This window comes from Topomyia yanbarensis, chromosome 2 (genome assembly GCF_030247195.1).
Source record: "Topomyia yanbarensis strain Yona2022 chromosome 2, ASM3024719v1, whole genome shotgun sequence".
Taxonomy (NCBI): Eukaryota; Metazoa; Arthropoda; class Insecta; order Diptera; family Culicidae; genus Topomyia; species Topomyia yanbarensis.
The window spans coordinates 53,103,710-53,125,303 of NC_080671.1; the positions used below are offsets into that span (position 1 = coordinate 53,103,710).

Consider the following 21,594-nt stretch of genomic DNA (forward strand, 5'->3'; position numbering starts at 1 on the left):
TTGCTCGAAATTCACGTTTTGACGGCTTCTGTGCTCAATGAAACCAAAACAAAACATAGCCCGCAGCATAACTGAACAAATCAAAACAAAAACATAAATTTAATTGCCAGAATAATAGAGAGATTTGTAAATAGAGCATGCAGAGTTGCCAGTTACATCAAAGGAATTCGAGCAAAATTGGATTGAGATTGGAAAAATCTGTTGAAATTTTTCGAATTTTTTAGAAATACTCGATTTGATAGAAACTTGTTTAAATTTTCTAAAATTTCCGAAAAAATAGGAATTCATGCAAAATCGAACGGAATATGAGACTTTATTCTGAAGCGTTCCCCTCGAACTTTTTCCTCAAAGTTTTTCGTTCAAGGGAAAGTTGAGTTGTTAGATTGAAAGATATTTCTCCGTGTATAACTGCTCGAATGTAGTTATCTGTTCCGGCCCTGACCGTGCTTCGTATATGCCGATTTCAGGCTCAGCCCTGGTAATTTCTAGTACGGTATGATTGTATCGAGATAAAAAATGATAACATTGGAATTTTTGCATCGAATAAAAGTGAAATCATTTGCGTAAATTTCAATTATAGCTTTCAATGGATCTAATCCAAGATTACGAACAGCAGTACGCTGTCCTAACGGCAGAAATCACTGCCCAAATCGGACGCATTGGTACTGCGATTGGAGGTTTGTGTAATTTCGCAACAAACGAGAAAAATATGTTATCTCCGTTGTATCGTCACAGGTGAACGCAACAAACTGATAGCCGATATCGATCGGCAGCTGGAGGAATCACAGGAACTGCTGGAACAGATTGGTCTAGAGATTCGCGACATTCCACAGGCCTCGCGGGCGGGTTACACCTCTCGGCTAAATTGTTACCTAGCGGAGCTGAAGCGATTGCAGCAAGAGTTCACTAACGCAAAATCGGTTCGCCAAAAAACAGCGAATGGTTACGATTCGTCCGTGGATGAGTTTGACGAAATCGGAATCCAGGAGGATCAGAAGCGAAGGTTGCTGGATAACAGCGAGCGGTTGGAACGAACGGGAAACTACCTGAAGGACGGCTACCGAGTAATACTGGAAACGGAACAGATCGGGGCTCAGGTGTTACAAGATTTGAGCGACCAGCGGGAAACTATTCAAAGGGCTAGAGGACGAGTGAGATTCGATTTCAATCACTTTGTACTTAATTTTACTGTCGACGATTTTCTTACAGCTACGTGAAACTGATGCTGAATTAGGACGATCTTCAAGATTACTAAATTCAATGATACTCCGGTCACTGAGGGAGAAGATTGTATTGATTTCCGTTGCGGTTGCGATATTCTTGGTGCTATTTCTGAGTATTTACTTTTCTATGTCATCAGATTAAGCTCCGTGTATGTATTTCGTCGGAAGGAGTTTTATGATTGTCGTGTGATTTTAGTATTAGCTTAGGAGTCAGATTACTTTTATATTTTAATATCCTTACGTTGCACACTGAGTTGTGTTGATAATACCGTAAGAAAACACGAAGTATTTCTGTAGGTAGGTTTGAGATAACTTTATTTGATTCTTGTTCGTCAAGTTATATAATGCTAACATAGTTCGATATCGATTGATATTTCATGCACTGTTTATCACAGTCCCTTATTGACTGCCATACCCTGTCATACCCTCTGCCTATAGTAAACAACACATCCATGCGCGGCGTCCATATGCAAAAGCTCAAGTTACCCACTTGAAGCTTTTGTCACATGACGTTCTGTCAGATGACATCTCCGAGCTTTTTATAGCACGTTCCATATGACAGTTCTTACTGTCAACTGCCGTCCCGTGAATGGCAAATTGTTTATATACAAAGAATATTTCGTACGTATATCACTGCGAAATATTCTTTTTCAACACTTCCCCACAATTTGCACATTCAATACACCGAATAACTTTCTGTGTATATTTTTAGGTAACCCCTTAGTGAAGGCATCTGCAGGTTGATCGACGCTTGGGATGAACTGTAGTTTTACTCTACCATTTTTGATGATATCCCGGATGAAAAGGTATTTGATATCCAAGTGTTTCATCCGTTGATGTGATCTTGGCTCCTGTGCTATGTTGATACATGGGATGCTATCTTCCATTATGATGAATGGTGTTATGTTTACATCCAATTCATTGAGAAGTTGTGTTAACCACACTCCTTCTTTCGTAGCAGCGCAAAGTGCTATCAGTTCTGCTTCACTTGTTGATAAGCTTACAGTCGGTTGTCGTTTCGTTGACCACGAAATAAGATTACCGTATAGTAGAAATGCGTATCCTGAAATTGATTTCCTATCATCAGGATCATTTGCAAAATCTGCATCGGCAAATCCTACTAAAGCTGGATATTCGCTATTTGATGAATAAATTATTTTTGTGTTGCTCGTTCCCCTCAAATATCGCAATATTCGTTTTAATCCTGACCAGTGCCAATCGGTGGCGCAGTTAGCATATTTGCTTAGGGTGTTTACCGCAGAGCAAATATCAGGTCTAGAAGTTAGTGAGATATTGTAGGCATCCCAGCAGTTCTCTGTATGGCTCTTCAGTGATTTTTGCCTCAGATTTTGACCATTTCGTGTTGATATCCAATGGTGTCCCCACTGGTTTACAATCAGCCATCCCAAATCTACTAAGAAGTTTCTCCACGTATATTGTTTGAGAAATTTCAATAGTCTGGCTTTCCAAATCACGATTTATCTCCATTCCCAGGAAGTGCTTAATCTCTAACATGTCTTTCATTTGGAATAACCTTCCAAGTTTCTTTTTAATCCACGTAATTGCTTCGATGTTTTTGGCAAGTAGTAAAATGTCGTCTACATATAGTATTACTATGATGCCTCTAGATTTTGACTTATAGATGCAGTTGTCATTTTTGAGAGGGACAAAACCTAGTGTTTTCATTGCATCATCAAAATGTTTATTCCAAGATCTGCTTGCCTGTTTCAATCCATACAAACATTTGTGTAGACGAACAGTTTGTCTTTGCCCATTTACGTTTGGTGGAAGTTTCATGTATATTTCTTCTTCTAACTTCCCATGTAGAAATGCAGTTTTGACATCCATTTGATGTACTAACAATTTATGCTCGTTAGCAAGGGCTAGTGCTAACCGAACACTCTCTAGTTTGGCGACTGGTGCAAATGTTTCACAGTAATCGAATCCAGGACGCTGTGAACACCCTTTTGCCACTAATCGTGCTTTATATCTTCCATCTTCTTTCATTGAGAAAACCCATTTTGAGTTAATTGGTTTAACTCCTTTTGGCAAACAGTTAACCACTGTCCAAGTGCCATTTTGATGTAATGCATCAAACTCTTCTTGAATAGCATGCTTCCATTCTTGCCAATCAGAAACTTTCTTCAATTCCTCAATAGTTTGCGGAATCTCTTCGTTGAAAATCATTGCTGTTTTTGCTGTATAATCGGAATACCAACCCGGTATCTTTCTCTCCCTCTTGCTGCGACGCAATGATTGACCATCATCGACGTCCTCTCTTTCGTCTGTTGGATTTTCATTTGTACTTTCATAGTCAGTTTCGCCAACTGATTCTTCAAGTGAATCTAGATTATCTTGCTCTGTTTCGAGTGTGCATTCTTCATGCTGTTCTTCATCAGAAGGATGTATAGCAGCATCCTCGTCTTCGTTCTGTTCTCCTTGGTTTAAGCGTGTACATCTAATTAAATCTTGACCAGATGATTCTACGAAATCCATGTTTGTGTGGTCAATATCTTGATTGGCTCTGGTAGATTTATTGAATACTACATTTCTGCCAATTTCTATTGAACGCGTATCCTTGTTCCATAATCTAAAACCATTATTTGCGTACCCCACAAATATCAAAGGTTTTGTTTTGAAATCTAATTTCTGACGCCTCTCTTTAGGTATTTGTTTAAATGCTTTACACCCAAAAACTCTTAAATGATTCAAGTTTGGTCGCTTTTTGAACCATTTTTCATACGGAGTTTTGTCCTCTTCTATCCCACTTGTTGGAGATCTATTGATTAGATATGTTGCTGCATATAATGCTTCTCCCCACATATCTTTCGCTAATCCACTTTCGTAAAGCAAAGCTCTGACCTTTTCCATTAAAGATCTGTTCATACGTTCACTTACACCATTTTGCTGCGGTGTGTATGGAACAGTGAACGTCATTCTAACACCATTTCTTTTGCAATGAGCTTGAAATTCGTTACTTGTATATTCCCCTCCATTATCACACCTTAGCATTGAAATACGTCTTTCGAAGAATGCTGTCGCCATTGCTTCGAATTCTTTAAATTTCTCGAAAACCTCCGATTTCTGTTTCATGAGGTAAACCACGAGAAAGTGCGTATAATCATCTATAAAGGTTACAAAGTAACGATAGCCATCATAGGTTTCCTGCTCCATGCTTCCACAAACGTCCGAATGTATGAGTTCCAGTGGTCGTTTTGATCTTGGCAGCTGCAATTGTTTAAATTTGGATGCAGCCTGCTTCCCCGCCATACAACCATCACATACATTTGTTTCACTAATATTTCCAGAAGTTAGATTGATACCCTCAACCATTCCCTTCTTAATTAGTTTCTCCAAACTCGTATCACTGATATGGCCAAGTCTTTTATGCCATGTTTCCAAACTCACCTTCTTTCCGAACAATGCTAAGTTTGTTCCATCTTCCGCCGACTTTTCTTCCCGAAATAGATCAAGGTGGAATAAACCATCAACGAAGATTCCTGAAGCAATTACTTCATCTTCAAATTCAAAGATAACCTCTTCATCCGTAAAAGTAACCCTTTTACCATTTTTGCTAACCCTTCTAACCGAAAGGAGATTTTCTTCAAGACCCGGAGTAAAAAGAACGTTGTACAATTTCAATTCTTTTATTGTATTGTTACCCACAACACTCTTTAATCGCATTTTTCCAACTTTTGTTGCCCGTAAATTCTGGCCCGCTTTCGCCGTCGAAATGGTGATTGGCTTCTCTAATTCTTGGACATCTTCCAGCAGCTTCTCGTCATTAACCATATGGTCGCTTGCTCCTGAGTCAATTACGAATCTGACTCTCCTACCACGATCCGCTTTGGTCATCATTGCAAAGCTCTTTTTAGGCTCCATCTTTTGCTGCTTCTTGAACTTATCTTTCTCCTTCGCGTTAAACTTTTTCATTAGTGGGCATTTATTTTTAAAATGCCCAGTTTCGTTGCAACCGAAGCATCGGGTTACCTCTCTCCTTGGCTTGTACTTTGAAGACAGCGCAACGTTTTTCGTTTCTGTCTGCTTCTCTTCCCCAGCTTCAGCATCAATAAACATTCGTTTGATCTCCATGATCGGCTTGGCACACAGTTCTTCATTCGTCAGTACCATCAGAGCGCCTTTGACGTGTCGGTACTTGTCTGGCATGGAGATCAGTAGAGCATGAACTTTTTCCGATGCTGTCATTTTTGAACCCATACGATCTAGCTCGCGAATAATCAGATCGTACTCATCAAAAATCATGGACAATTTGTCGTGATGTCTTTGTTTGATGGTATACAACCGGTCCCGCATATTAACCATAGCGGCTGTACCGCCCTTTTGGTACGTTCTGACCAGAGTATCCATGGCTTCTTTCGCATAGTTGAGCCCAATGAGTTTATTCAAAACATCATTGTTGACCATCATGACAATCTCGTCCAATGCTTCGACGTCGTCATCAAGCCGTTTTCTGAGCTTAGCCTTCCTGGCTGTTTCTAGCTCTTCCGAGGCACCTACTTCTGGTTCGTAGAAGTCCTCTTCTTCGGGCGTTCGTAGCAACGTGTGCTGGAGTTTCATCTTTATAAGATGATGTTCCATTCGCCATTTCCAGGCTGGGAACCGCAACTCCGAACCGTCGAATATCGATTCGCGGTTGACGCTACCGAAGTATGCCGTCGTCGGCACGGTGCGCTCGAGAGTTCCCCTCTCGTAGCCACCACCTCTTCTGTCCTCGAGAGTAACCCTCTCGGCAGATCCTCCAGCTTGCTGCTGGGTTGCCATCCTCTCGGCAGATCCTCCAGCTTGCTGCTGGGTCGCCATCCTCTGCTTGCTCCCGAAACGCTGGTGCTCGCTGGATGCCGTTTCTTCCCGAAACGCTGGTCCTCGCCGGATGTCGCTTCTGTCCGAAACGATGGTTCTCGCTGGCCGTTTCTACCCGAAACGCTGGTCCTCGCCGGATGCCGTTTCTGCCCGAAACGCTGGTCGTCGCTGGATGCCGCTGCTACCGGAACGATGGTTCTCGCCGGCCGTTTCTACCCGAAACGTGTATCTTCCAAAACAACTATTTTACAATAGTCCAGGTGGCTAGTTCCAGTTAACTACTGGGCCCATAACCTGTTGATAATACCGTAAGAAAACACGAAGTATTTCTGTAGGTAGGTTTGAGATAACTTTATTTGATTCTTGTTCGTCAAGTTATATAATGCTAACATAGTTCGATATCGATTGATATTTCATGCACTGTTTATCACAGTCCCTTATTGACTGCCATACCCTGTCATACCCTCTGCCTATAGTAAACAACACATCCATGCGCGGCGTCCATATGCAAAAGCTCAAGTTACCCACTTGAAGCTTTTGTCACATGACGTTCTGTCAGATGACATCTCCGAGCTTTTTATAGCACGTTCCATATGACAGTTCTTACTGTCAACTGCCGTCCCGTGAATGGCAAATTGTTTATATACAAAGAATATTTCGTACGTATATCACTGCGAAATATTCTTTTTCAACAAGTTGCACATATGTTTTATTGTTACCAGCCTGAAAATTAAGTAATGATTATCATACTTAGCCTCTGTTTTATGACTTCTATCACATATTAAGTATTAAGAACGTATAACATTATTCTGTCCTAGTGCAACTCTAGACTAGTAAAAATAACAACGTAAAAACATTCCTCAATCCAAAATTATTTCATTTTCGTCAGAAAAAGTCTCCTTTCGCAATAATATAGTTACTAATGTGAATTTTATAGCTTCAAACTTTATTTTTACGATAATGAACTGACACTTTTAGCATTTATACAAAAACGTTGGGTGGTTTGTTATACCCATGTTTTTTATATATAATATTGATAATCTTTTCGTTAGAAAAAAATAGATTATTTCATAAATAACACTGATAAATAACAATAACTGATGAAAAAATATTAACATTATTCGCATTATGAATCATAATTGTCATGTTTCAAGAAATATGGAGAGCAGAGAATTAGGATCCTTTTATAAAATTTATTTGGCACGGCTTAGAACACTAGTTTAACTGAGCCGTGGATTTTAATATTTACAATGTGTAAATCTATCTGTTTCCATCGGATCTTGTGTACACGATTTGTTATTTCGCGTAAAGATTTTTTACTGGAGATCTATTGGCTGCGTCGCCCGCTGTTGTTGGAGTACTCTTCGTCCGCTTTCTCTCCATTTACAGTTTTTGTCCATGCTGTCCTCACTATTGATGTTGTATCACAGAATAACAGACATAACACTTAAAAACAAAGCTTCGCCCGCTTTAATGGTCATTTTAAATATATTTGTAGTTGGGACTCTGGCCACATTTGAAATTATGGCGCCACTGACATATGAACAAGCATATGGGGGATAGACCACTAGTGAAAAATTGCTTCCAAACCTGAGGGGTAACCCACCAGTAAATGAGTGTTTGGGACCGTGAATAAAAGGTTAAGCTAGTGTTCTGGGAAATTGTCGGATCGAGGTTTTTTGAGGGAATTCCCACATAGTGTTATGTCTGTTAGTCTGTGGTTGTATTGGCTTCCACGATTGGCTGGTTTGGATTGTTTGCGGGACCTGCGGATCACGATCGCATATCCGTGAATTTGACGTTTACTTTATCGTTGATGGTATTGGCTGTTGCTTTGGGTGGTAGCAGGCGCATCACAATGGTAGGAAACGTAGTGTTAGGTTCGGTTACCCCTCAGGTCTGGGAAGAATTTGTCACTAGTGGTCTATCCCCCATATACTTGTTCATATGTCAGTGGCGCCATAATTTCAAATGTGGCCACAGTGCCAACTACAAATATATTTTAAATGAACGCTAAAGCGGGCGAAGCTTTGTTTTTATTGTTATGTCTGTCAGTCTGTGATTTTTACTGTCAGTTCACTAGTACTGTTTACATGGACTTAGAAAAATTTTGTGGACGGCTAGATTCGCTCCAAGCAAATCGCAAAAAAAATTTCCTAGGTCCATTGAGTTCTTGTCACCCGGTCTCACGAACACTTTTGCAGCTTCCTGCACGGTTAAATAAAACAACCTGCAGAATGAGTTCTTTTAACTTACTTTTGAGTTGTGCGTCGCTTTCGCACTTATTAGTGTTGTCAAAAACAAAAAGAGAGATTCGACTCAGTCGAGGTCTTCCGTGGAGGAAGGTACTTTTGAGTTGTTTGGGGTGAACTCAAAATTAGGTAAATTCAACTTAAATTTGAGTATAAAAAACCTATCAATGAGTTGTAATTTTTGCCGTGGTTAAATGGAAACTACCTTCAACACGGTTTACCTAATTTTAAGTTCCCCCACGATACCACGAGATTGAGTCAAAGGAACTCAATTTTAGGTAGTTTTTCGTTTCCGTGTGGTTGAAAACAATCCCATTTGATTTTGCCGTCTTGGTTTATTATTTTCCACCAGCTAGTGATGTAGTGTTTGTGTCATGTGCCGTGTATACGTACATGAGCCATAGGAAAGGCTATGTAAACCAGCCCCGTGAAAACTGTTTGTTGCCTGAAGCTGCCACCAAATGCCAGTAGCGCTAGCTATGTTCCAAATATTTAAGATCTGTTTACATGAACGGTACAACACTGTTTGAAAGTGGGATTCAGAATAAGTAAATATTAACAATATATGAGAAAGCACGTTTTTTCTTGCATTGCTTCTTCTCCATAAAATCTGAACGTTTTTATCGCCTGAGTACCTATTAAGCACATCAAAATGAAGTTTGTTTGCATTCGACAAGTTTCAGGTCGAGTTAACAACAATGGATCGTAGCAATGTGAACGTTGCTTAAAGCGCGTTCGCTGCCATTTTTGGCAACTAGCCGAGCCAGCTTATGTTGGCTTCACTCATTTTGCAAAGAAACGTCAAAACATTCACCCTCTTGTTCCATATTGATTCCATTCAAGATTTCGAACCGGTTCCGGACGGATAGTTGGGATAAGCTGGTGTGGTGGCGCTAGTGTTTTAACGTATATTCATTCAAAAGTTTACACATATTTTTTAACATATTTGTTCAAGAATGGATGTCTGTTCTCTGTGAAATGTACATCAATTTAAAAAAAAATGTGTTTAATTTACATATTTCCATCTACTTTGCACTCCTTCGCAGACAACAATGTTTAACAAACTTACGCTAATCCACTTCGTTCGATGTTTTGTTGAATATAGGGCTAGTTTCATGCAGGCATTCGACGTCTTACACAGCCGTTCTATGCATAATTGTCCCATGTCACTTTTTGATTATTTTCATTTTTGTTCATCAAACAGTCCTTTTTGAAGTACATTTTAAGAAAACACACCCAAATCATGCAGTTTGTTCGAAAAATTCGTGAAAAAATACCATGTCTGTTTGTCTTATTGTTGAAATTGGGTCATTAAGCTATATATAGTTTTCCGTTCCATTCGATAAATTTTAGGTCCAATATACATAATATAACATCATTTCACAAAAAAATTCGTTGCAATACGTAAAAACGATTTTTTTGTTTTTTTTTTTAATCTTATGTAAACTTGGCAACCAAACTTAGGAAAACTGCGGTTGTTTATATCTAGCCTATCAAGACAACACCCAAAATGAAAAAAAACTATATGCATTGGATGGTGTTTATGTCAAATAAAAATAGCCCTGCGGGAAAACCGGGAATACATGTATTAATTTTTTCTGACAGGGCATCATTTGTCGTGAAATTCGATATGTCAAATGCTTCTGATAGTGTCAAATCCAGACTGTCAACATATTTCTTAATTTTGAAGTTACAGTTTATTTTCACGTTTCCTGAGTTGGAAAAAACATTGTTGCAATCACAAAAATCAGCTTTATCGATGTACGTAATAAAAAAAGATTTTTTTTTCTCATTTAATGACCCAATTCTACGCATAATTGTCCCACTAACAAAAAAACCTAAAAAAGAACACAATAAAAAATAATTACGTAGCGTTTAGTTAAAAGGTACATTACGCTAGATGTTGGGCACTGAAAAAATAATGGAAATATATTCATTAAAAAAAATGGCCGTGGTAATATTAATTTTAGCAGTGAGAACAATATTGTAAAGCTCTTCATCACTATCGTCGCTTGCATAACATGGCGAACGCATCTAGGGTAATGAGCCTATTTTCGCAATGTTTCTATTATCACACTACCCATTTGAAGCCGTTGGTTAGTACAGCGTTTGCTATCTTTGTTCAACACATTAGGTCAAATGGTAGGGCGACAATAGGGATCTTTAATTTGGAAAAATTGTGCCAGTTTTTCATATGTATTGGTAGCGGGTGTCCTTACGAGTACACTTATATCATTCTTAAACCTTAATTATTCTTTTGTGATTTTTAAATTTAAAAAAACCAAATTAAATTCAACCAGCAAACTGACAGTTGTCCTACTAAATGACGTATCTGCAAATATCTCGTTCGCCTCATTGTTAACCGGGACAGAACCCCACACAGCATGATCTGGTACTTTGTCAATCCGCTAGCAACCTGCCATCCCAAGTTTCATCTGCAAACTATGGTAGATTTGATAAGGCAACCTATAGAGTCGTGCAAGTCGCATGGGTTTGGATGTGTTATTGTCCTAAAAGGAAACAAACTAAAAAATGTTTTTTTCAATAGTTTCGGGCCAAAAAATTTAAAAAGACCTGAGATATTAACTCACGGTACTAATCTGCACCAGAATATGCCTTAACCCGCACACCCCTAAAGATCCCTATTAGAGCACCCGATTCCAGCTTTCGTTGCGATCAAACTCTAGCATTTCATCGTTTTTAGGCCATTTGTGTTATTAGATTGGTTCTTAAGAATGAAGCTAAGTTGTTGATGCCAAATTTTACGCACTCCATCGAGTGTAGGCAGAGTAGTTAATTAATTTGTGAGGCACCCTCCTAAATAGTGACAATAGGCAATTTACCCTATTTCCGATTTTGATGAAGCAACTCTCCCGAGTAATGAACATTGTTTGCCTAGATCGTTATGGGACTGATATGCGTAGAATTTTCCGGTTTCCATTCGATTTCTCGGCATAACAGTCCCACTTAACGTTTTTCGTAAAAACTAACGTTAATTGGATCTCTATAATAAAAAACTGGACTGATTATATTGGAAACGATTGCTATGAACGTAATTCTAGACAATAAAGCTTTATTTGTTGCATCGTTTTCCTTCAGATTGCTAATAAAATTTTCATCTTCAATCGCGTTTTTCTCAGCTGCCAGTTTTGCAACATGGGACAATTGGGCGTAGAACGGCAATACACGCAGCCAAAAAATATTTTAATTTTTTATTTAGATGGAAAAAATGCATTTAATTTCTTTGATTTTTGAAAGATGCATAACAAATAATCTGCCCCTGGCGTACAGTACTGTAAAAGCTTTAATTTAGTGCATTTAGTGCCGATCTGTATTTTTGACGATTTCTTCTCCATATATGTATGTTTTTTCTTTCTAAAATAAATCATTTTCGCGGAAAAACCGGAAATTCGTCGAAAATAACTCTACGTGAATGTTTTATAAATGACACCATCGCGCCATCTGCGCACCGACACGTAGATCGCTTAATATCGATTTTTTTTACTGTGTCTTGTTTTTGACATTACTCTCAGCTTCTTTTCTTCTCTTTTCCATGTTTTGCTCACTGATAAAAAGCTCTGTCATCATCAGCTGCTGATAATTTGAGACGTGTATGAAGTTATGACATAAGTGATTACAGATTACATAAAAGTATTCGAAATATTAAACAATATTCGTTCCCATCCTTGAGATTATCACGATGGTCAGTGATTGTAGAAGGCGTGCTCGGGGATGCGTGTTTTACGACGAGTTCCATATTGATTTTATTGGTAAATTATGTTGTTCTGTATAAGAAAAGGTATAACTTTTAATGAGCTGAAGAATTAGAAATAATAAAATTCCTGTCTCACACAGGTTTTAGCAGTTTATTCACATATCGTTCGGCTTCGGAAAGCGTTGTTGCAGTCCCGCTTCGATTCTATGTCAGAAAAAACACAATGCATACAAAACCTCCCAACATTTTGGTTTATTCCAGGACGGAATCAATCAAAAATGAACTAGTTAAGACGCTGCGCACGGTTCTGCAGGGAAACACCTACACTGTTTATCCTATCACTGAACCGCAAGTGAAGGCAAAGGCATGGCCGAACAGTACGGCTTTGCTTCTGGTACATGGATCAATTGGAAAGGGACTCGCAGATGTATTTTTAGATTTCTTCCTGCATGGTGGAAAACTGTTCAGTATTTGTTGCACAGAAATTTTGCATCGAATTCATTGTTGTAACTCTAGTGTTCGTGGTGCCCTATTTACGGAACACCTAAAAGATCTGCATGGTGTTAATCGAGAAGTATATATTGAGGTCATGTCACGAAACTCGACTGTTTTCTCACTAACAGCTGCGAAATCAAACGGAAGAGCTGTGCTGAGTCAAATGAAGCTGAATGATGTTTCCGACAGCGATAACAAGCGGAGACTAGATATCTTCCGATATGTCTTGAGCACTCAGCTGGACATTAGAATCACTGAATCAGACACCACAGACAAACTAAATTGCGAAACGGGGTTCTTGCTTGGTGACGATCAATGTAAAACTAATTTCCTGGCGCACATAAATGACACAACGCACATTCCAAATACCCTCGAAACGGGCGGACTTGTTTTGCAGTTCTATAGCGAAACAAACGTTCCGGTTGTGCCTACTCCAACATTCCATCCGATCTGGTTGAATCGGATTCCTAAGGATTTCTCACTGTCTGATTATTTCGATCATCTCAAAACTTTTTTATTCGGTAGATTAGCAATCTATTTGCCCGTGGTCGGCAGCTCAATGGACATTGTTTCAACAGCTACACTAGGTCATGGATTCGTAGTCATTCCCCGTCAACAGACCAATGGAGTCGGCCGTAACAATAACCAGTGGTTAAGTCCGGAAGGTTGCGCCATGTTTTCAATCCAGCTGCACGTTCCACTGTCCAGTCCACTTGGTCAACGATTACCGTTGGTTCAACATTTGGTTGCGATCGCTATAGTAAAAGCTATTCGTGAAAGTGGACCAGGTTACGAACAACTGGATGTTCGACTAAAGTGGCCGAACGATATCTACGCAGATGGTGTAGCAAAACTTGGCGGTTCGATTATCAACTCACAGGTTCAAAGTGCCGAAGCAATCGTGAATGTTGGTTGCGGATTAAATCTTAGTAATTCCACTCCTACCGTTTGCATTAACGATCTTGTTCAGACATTCAATACCAGAAATGGTACGAATCTCCCCCTGTTGAGGTATGAGCAGGTATTAGCGTTAATTTTCAACGAAATCGAGAAACTGTTCAATGAAGTTCAGTGTGGGAATTTGCAGTATTTATTCGACCTATATTACAAGTATTGGCTCCACCAGGACAAACCTGTGAAAATGAAGAACGAAAAAGGATCTGAGGTAACCGGACAAATCAAGGGCATTGACGAGTACGGATACTTGCTAGTGATGATTGATAATCATGCGAAACCTGTATGCATTCATCCCGATGGGAACAGTTTCGATATGATGAATGGTTTAATCATTCCAAAATATTTTTGAGTTTGCAACGTTTTTTTGGAAGATCTGGTGCTGTTTTGATGGAAAAATATCTTTAGGTAATTTACTAGGTGGATGCTATAAGCATAGGTGTTTTTGTGATTTACAGGGAATTACATTTGTAAAAAAACTACCTTGTTTTGTGGTGATGAACCACGCTTATTTATTCTAGCTCAGAAATACCTTTTTCGTCGAAACTTTCTTCTTCGCCAGATTCATTTTCATCCTCATCGTCGAATGTAATCTCCGTTTCATCGCCTTCAGTTTCTTCGAATTCACTGGTATTGGAATCGACCTCCCTGGCCTTTCTGAAATTAGTGAGCACTATTTCCGTCAGAATGTCCCGACACTGCTCGTCAAATCGCGGAGGTAGCCATCCGGTTTTCTCACTGCACGTTACTCCAGTCATAGGGGTAGGAATTTTCTCCAACATCTGCTGAATGCGGGGAACCTTCACGTCACAATATTGGTAGAATATAATTCTCATCTGAGGTAGCGTATCCATGGTGAAAGAGAAGTTGCTTTGCTCTGCAACAGTTCGTGCGATACTCGGTTTATCTGGATCTCGAGCGCCAAAGTGGCTATTGGCAAAACGCATACACGGTTTCGTTGCATTCGTCGTCCTTTTAACCTTAATCCTATCGTGCAGGGCACCAATCGCTCGAACGCGAAAATCCAGTAACTGGTAGAAACGAGATTCAAAATGTTTACGTGGGTCATACCCGAAACGCACCCAGGTGCCACGCCAAGGGCCATTTACAAAATAAATCCCCATCACTGGTAGAATATAGCGTACATCGTCTTCGCTTAGTTGGAATGTTCCCTTGAGGGCTGATTTGGTCCAAACCGGGCGTTCCATAAAACTATTACTGATCAAATCAATTGTTTCTTGGGGTATTCTCTTTTGTTCAATTGTACGCACCGCTAGCGGGTTTGGCTCGGTGGGCAGTGGATCCGTTAAACTGAAAGACATATACAATCCATGCTTTGTTCGACTGGCTCGATCTTTGTCGCCGATGCCCACCACATCTGTCACAATGTCCTTTGCTTTAAAAATACTAGTCTGAGCGGTGTCGAATCTACTGAACGAAATGGGCGGCAAGAAATAAGGGACATTGGCTGGAGTTTCTTTCGGGATCGTAGTGATAATCCCTTTGGGAACCAATTGTTCATAAGCACACTCAACTGTTCCCGCCTGATTGCGGAAGGCAGGAAGCAACTGAAAGTCACACATGCTCTCAAATTTATACATCAAACTGACACGACCAGCAATTTCGATCGATCTTACTTGGACCTCACTTGGTTGGCTCCGTCTACGGCGCGTTTTGATTTTCAATACTAAACCAGATGTGGCATGGCGATCACCAAACGCCGGCTTAGCGTAGCATGATTCCGGTCGGAAGCGGAGTTCCAGGCGTCGTTTTTCAGAGCCAATCGCCTACATTAATACAAATTTCTTAGAATATACTATATTATAATGAAACATGTTTTTAATCACGAACCGTGCTTAACTCCAATTGTCCACCGAACGACGCCAACAATCGGTCCGGGTTGTGCACTAAACCCGGATACTCAATGCATACCAACTCTTTCTGGAGGTTGTGCTTGTGGGCGTTTAACGGACCGTATTCCATACTGATGCAGGAAAATATTGTTGATACACTTCTTTTTCTTGACCTGAACACTTCCAGACTTTTGTTAATACTAATAAATTGCAAATAACTCGTTTTTTAACGTTTAGATATTTTATATTTAAAACAAACAAAATATGAAATTGAAGAACAAAACAAAATGTCAAATGCAATCAATTTGCTTCTTATGCAGCTATCCTATTGAAACATTCAAGCACGTGTCGGCGCCCAGATGGCGCATTGAATATTTTGCATGGAGTTCGGTTATTTTTTACAAGAAATTTTCGCTTCGCAAAAAAAATATTGTACAGAAAACAACTTAAATATGGGATAGGAAACATATAAGTTAAGATGTGAAAAGCTTCTTTTTTAATTGTTTGCATTCTTCTTTTCACAAACTCTACTGGAAAACATATTCTTGGGTTTTTATTACTGATATCACAGAGAACAGACATCCAGGACTGTACGTTAAATCCCTAGCGCCGCCACACCAGCTTACTCCAACTACCCGTTAAACCCATTCTGGAACCGGTTCGGAATCCTGAAATGGGTTTTGATTCTAGTGTTTGGCTATAATACAAAAACAATAAACTTTAACGTTTCTACAGTAAATTTCAATGTAAAATTGACTTTTACAGTAAAAAAGGGGGGTGGTTATGTATCTTAACATTAAAAAAATGGATATATATTTTTTTCCATATATTTTTTCTCGAAAACAGTAAAATTTAATGTGAATTTATTGTATCAATTTTTTGCTGAACAGTAAAGTTGATTGTTACATTACATTTTATTGTAAATCAACTGCGAGAACACCGCGTCCAACAATGTTAAAACAGTAATAACTATAATATTTATTGTTTTATGATTGTTTGTAGGGTAAATGCTAATGTAAAATTCTATCCGGGCTACAAAAGGTCAAATTCATGATGCGGTATCTCGAAATCCTGATTAGCCACATATTTACTTTCTTCTACAGGGTTGTAATTTTGTCCAAGGGATTCTAGTAGGTGAACATTTTTGTTTCATGATTCTGTCAGTGGATGACGCTAGTTTATATGTGAAGTGGTGCATTTCAACTTGTTCCATCTCGTTTTTCTAAAGGCCTACTTTGTTAGACCATGAGCTTGAAAAATACTCCTATGCGTTCCACTTCCATATCCAGCAAAATATTTCGAAATGAGTTCTGATTTTTTTGTCATAGAATCTTAGATAGTTTACTGACGTAAGCAATAAAAAAATCATTTTTTTCATCTTGTCAAACAGGGCGCTACCAAGCGTACTTTACTCGAGACAAGAAAATGGCTGGATGCTGTTGGCTCGAAACAAAACTTGTCGAAAGTAAACAAAGTTCATTTCATATCGTCAACCTGGCGCCCAGGTGGTGAAATCGTTAGAATTCAACAGGGTGTTGGAGCGTTGCCAGAAAATTTTTATTTCCAGGTTAAATCTTACCAAACTTCCCAGTTAAGCTCAGCCGGAATGCTGGCTGGTTCTAATTCGTATTCCGGCTCCGGTGACACAACCGATTTTAGTTAGAATGTTTAAGGGGTACCATTTCGATGCGGCTTAGCCGCATAAACGAGGCCTAGGAGCCGAAGCGGTGCAAATTCGCTGAGGATCCGCCGGGCGAGGTGGCCACCGACCCGCCGTCGGAAGCAAGCCAACCTGTGATCCACTCGTTTGCCCAGCTTACTCAAACATCGGGGCTATCCCTAGTTTAAGCTAAGTATGCACCTCTTGCGAAATGAAATTTCCTATACAAAACCTATGCATAAAAAACGTCGCGAAATGCTCGCGAAAAATTTTTTCATTTCCATTTCGTAAGCGGTACGCAGCTCTCGCGAAAACGATACCGAAATATCCAATTAGCCGAGACACGGTTCGACAAACGATAAGTTTCATATTACTTCCGCGAGATTGCGCTGCTTTCTATGCGCTGTCACTACGGCAAGCTTTTTCCTTGCGAAATAATGATCAGTGGTATTATTCCGCTCGGAGGCTTGCGAAATTTTGACAGAATGCGATAAAAAAATACAAAAAAAACAAGATTTGTGAATTTTTTGTATTTTTTCATCACAAGCTGTCAACATGTATAGAATTTGCTTTTGCGATGCAATCGGTCGAAACGATGGCAAGCGCTGCTGATAACTGAGTCAAAAAGGCAGAGGATCAGGAAATTTATGCTCTCGTAAGTGCCTAACTTGTTTTTGGAGCGATCATTGTTTCATAGGATTTGTATTTTTCTTTTCAATACAAAAGGTAGCGATCCGAGTATCACCAAGGATAAGAAACCGGAGCCGGCGGTTGGCAGTCCGGAAAGAGGATGCGGAAAAACCTAGTCCATCGGCAGTAGAACCAGCGACGGTTACTCCCGTAGAAACGGCTGCACCTGCAGTTTTGAGTTCGTTAATTATGGAAATTCTGACTGGCTGCTTCTGAAGAAAGACAAGCTGCTAGTGGAAATAGAAAAACAGCTTCCTACACGGAAGATGCAGATGCATTCAAGTAAGTCGAAATCGAGAAATTTTTTATTAGGACATAATTAACATTGAGAGATTATCTTTGTTTACTTTCTCTTTCGTTAATTACGACGTCACTATAACATTGTACAAATTTTCCAGTACATATCGAAAGCCGATGCTTTTTACTAGAATATTATGCAAAGAGTTGAGTACTAAATACTAAAACGACCGAGTAATTAACAGAAAAAGACCCCAAAGAAAATCTCATTGTAGCTTACGTCCTATCCTAAATTTTCTCCAGAAATATCTAGTATCAGCTTTAAAATATCCATGATTCATCTTTTAGCCCGGAGGATGCAAAAAAACTTTCGAAGCTTTGCACATGAAGCCGGAACTGCTTCAGGGAGTCTATGCTATGGATTCCAACGCCCCTTCCAAGATTCAGGAAACGGCTCTACCTACTCTGTTGGCCGATCCGCCCAGCACATGATCGCCCAGTCAGTCAGAAACAAGAAAAACCGCTGCTTTCGCGCTGACAATGCTCAGTCGAGTCGATCCGTTAAAAAAAACGATCCGCAGGTGATTTGCCTTTCCCTTACGTATGAACTGGCAAATCAGAAGGGGGTAGCAGCTGCCAAAATTACAAAGTTATGTCCGGAAATCAAATTTAGTTACCTCATCCGCGGCGAGGAGATTGTCAAAGGGGCGAAGCTGATTAATCATATCGAAACACCCGGTAAGCTGATGGACTGGAATATAAAATTCAGGCGTTCGACCTTGAGAAATTGCCGTTTGTGTACTAAACGAAGCGGGCGTTATGATCGCTGTTCTTGGCCACGTACGAGCGGGAGGTAATGGAGTTCGCCGAGTACATCTTACCCGATCCGATCGTGATTCAGCTAGCGCGGGAGCAAGAATCACTAGATAACATCAAACAGCACTACAATAAGTACCGCAACCAGGACGAGAAATATCAAGCAATTTCGATCATCTTTGGCGTGATTACCATCGGATATGCGATCATTTTCTGTCGTGTGAGTATAGGACAGTTGTGATTGGCATTGTTAATCGATGGAAACAGACACGCAAAACGGCCGATAGGATGGTCATTCGGTAGCGGTACTGTCCGGTGATTTAACGGTGGAGCAATGGTTTGCCGGTCTGAATCGATTCCGAGCCGGACTAAAGAAGGTATTGATTACAACGAACGTTTTGTCTTGGGGTAAGTTCCACCACTTGATTCTGTCTGCAGCACCAGGTTACGGAGAGATTTTTTCGCTCTAGGTATCGATGTCGAACAGGTGACCATTGTAAACTTCATCCTGTCGATGGATCAGTAGAGACGAGCCGATTGCGAAACGTATCTGCATCGAATTGGACGCACCGGTAAATTCTGTAAGTGCGACTCATTCTTGTGATTCTATAGATTGTATTTCTTCCCTCTTCTTTAACAGGCATCGCCATCAACCTGGTGGGCAGTGATCGAAGCATGATGATTTGCAGATCATTCGAAAAACACTTCCAGAAAAAGATTCAGCTGCTAGACGCGGAGAACTCGGACGTTATTGAAAAGATTGGATCGTAGTGTTTTCGACCAGCTACTGGTGAAAGGCGCTGGAGCTTTTTTGGTTCATTATTGTTCCGATTGTGAATCTATAACTTTATTTAGCTCTATCAGTTGATTTCCTTAGGATTTAATTCAAGGATCGGTAACGCGAGGATTGTGAAGTGCATGTTTAATTGTTATAACTTGGAGTTAAGTGAACCACAGATAACAGACGTTTAAGCTCGATTTGAATCGTGTATAAAAACCCGCTACTGAAATTCCGAATAAATTAGACGTCTGAAACACCGCCGTGAATTCCCCCCTACAGTAAGTTGACCCACCAAGCGAAGACACCAACCACAAAGCGGAGAAAAATACCCACGACAATGCGCCACCTAGCGGTGAACACTGCAACCACCGCGGAAATGCCCCCTACACCTAAGGATGGTATGCACTAAAATTTTAATATAATTGTATTTAATAATTCCATATCAACATTTGAATAGGGCTAATAAGATTTGTAAACAAACTTTTGTTTTGCTGATTTCTCCTAATTTCTTATCATTTCAACACAGAAAACATTTGAAATTGATTCTATCAAGGATAAAGATGTTGATTTATGTGTATTTTTCATGAAATTCAACTCGGTAGCGGAATAATGAGCGAAATAAGTTTGTTTACAAAAGTCTCATTAGCCCTTTTGAAGAATTACTATTGAATTATTGAATAATCTGAACAAAATATAATTTTAAACAAATGACATAATCCGAATACTCCAATAATGTACAAGAGATGCAAAGTCCAAGATAGCAGGCTGAACCGAGTAATAAACAGTTTTTTAAATAGATTTTGAAGTACATTTTATATGTTGGTGATGTAAAGTTATGGTAGGAAGTGGGTGAGCACTACAACCACCGCGGAAATGCCCCCTAGATCTAAAGATGGCTTGCAGTAAAATATTAATAGAGTTGTATGTATTTAATAATTATTGAACAATCTTAACAAAATACACCTAGGGAAGGTTTGCAATAAAGTTTTAATAGATTTGTATGTATTTAATGATTATTGTTCAATCTGAACAAAATAAAATTTTAAACGAATGACATCATCCGAATACTCCAATAATGTATAGGAGATGCAAAGTCCCAGGCAGCAGACTGAACTGAGTAATTGTTTTTTTATAAATATATTTTGCAGTACATTTCACATGTCAGTGATGAAAGGGAAAGCCTCTTAGATTAGCAAAGTATTTCGGATAATTATTGGCACTCTGATGTTATGATGCTCTCTGTGCTATCTACTTGGGAGTTACAATCGTTCTGGCTTTTAAGTTATTGTAGAAAGGTATGTGTCGTAATCTAGTTCTACGATGCCAGGAAAATGTTAAGAGATTTCTACTATGAATGAAGGAAAGAAGAATACACTAAATTTGAACGTTAATAGCTTTAAAAAGACCGTCCCTAAGGAGATAAGCATTTATCATTGCATGGGTATCTGGAATAATGTAATATCTATTCCAGTGAAAATTGGCTACTACGTAGTTTCGGAAGAAGAAAGTCGAGCTAGAAGCTCATAGGTTTGATTGAGTAGGACATCATACAGCCTTGTGATATTTTCATAAATTTTTAAATTTGAAAAAAAAAGTTCTAGGGTCGGAGATGAGACCCTCTGGAATCAGATCATACCTGTTCCGGGGACCTTTAGCTACAACGTGGCCAAATATCAAGTGCCAACAAGCGGTCTGAGCCAAGTTATAAGCTCATAGGTTTGATTGAGTAGGACATCATACAGCCTTGTGATATTTTCATAAATTTTTAAATTTGAAAAAAATTGTTCTAGGGTCGGAGATGAGACCCTCTGGAATCAGGTCATACCTATTCCGGGGACCTTTAGCTACAACGTGGCCAAATATCAAGTGCCAACAAGCGGTCTGAGCTAAGTTATAAGCTCATATGTTTGATTGAGTAGGACATCATACAGCCTTGTGATATTTTCATAAATTTTTAAATTTGAAAAAAAATGTTCTAGGGTCGGAGATGAGACCCTCTGGAATCAGATCATACCTGTTCCGGGGACCTTTAGCTACAACGTGGCCAAATATCAAGTGCCAACAAGCGGTCTGAGCCAAGTTATAAGCTCATAGGTT

At 39.5% G+C, this 21,594-nt stretch overlaps 3 protein-coding genes and 1 long non-coding RNA gene across 6 annotated transcripts; 3 read left to right on the plus strand and 1 right to left on the minus strand.

The window, feature by feature from the left end:
* The first annotated feature begins 478 nt into the window (after positions 1-478).
* On the plus strand, positions 479-1,474 carry LOC131681815 (vesicle transport through interaction with t-SNAREs homolog 1A). Its single transcript, XM_058962867.1, has 3 exons — positions 479-677; positions 736-1,151; positions 1,210-1,474. The coding sequence occupies exons 1-3, from the start codon at positions 587-589 to the stop codon at positions 1,363-1,365; spliced, it is 663 nt and encodes a 220-aa protein (XP_058818850.1). The 5' UTR covers positions 479-586; the 3' UTR covers positions 1,366-1,474.
* A 10,382-nt stretch (positions 1,475-11,856) lies between these two features.
* LOC131684964 (biotin--protein ligase) lies at positions 11,857-13,812 on the plus strand. 3 transcript variants are annotated; one of them, XM_058968260.1, is made up of 2 exons: positions 11,857-12,095; positions 12,152-13,812. In XM_058968260.1, exons 1-2 carry the CDS (start codon positions 12,074-12,076, stop codon positions 13,810-13,812), a joined length of 1,683 nt encoding a protein of 560 aa, XP_058824243.1. In that variant the 5' UTR covers positions 11,857-12,073. The 3 variants fall into 3 exon arrangements, with proteins under 3 accessions (XP_058824243.1, XP_058824245.1, XP_058824244.1); XM_058968262.1 differs by having other exon boundaries at positions 12,159-13,812; XM_058968261.1 differs by having other exon boundaries at positions 12,162-13,812.
* Positions 13,813-13,912: 100 nt separating this feature from the next.
* LOC131684965 (general transcription factor 3C polypeptide 5) lies at positions 13,913-15,571 on the minus strand. The gene is made up of 2 exons (XM_058968263.1): positions 15,312-15,571; positions 13,913-15,247 (listed from the first exon to the last, which is right to left on the minus strand). Exons 1-2 carry the CDS (start codon positions 15,441-15,443, stop codon positions 13,973-13,975), a joined length of 1,407 nt encoding a protein of 468 aa, XP_058824246.1. The 5' UTR covers positions 15,444-15,571; the 3' UTR covers positions 13,913-13,972.
* A 3,064-nt stretch (positions 15,572-18,635) lies between these two features.
* LOC131684971 (uncharacterized) lies at positions 18,636-19,748 on the plus strand. Its single transcript, XR_009304719.1, has 3 exons — positions 18,636-19,124; positions 19,187-19,297; positions 19,357-19,748. It is a non-coding gene; the product is annotated as an uncharacterized LOC131684971 (long non-coding RNA).
* The last annotated feature ends 1,846 nt before the right edge of the window (positions 19,749-21,594 follow it).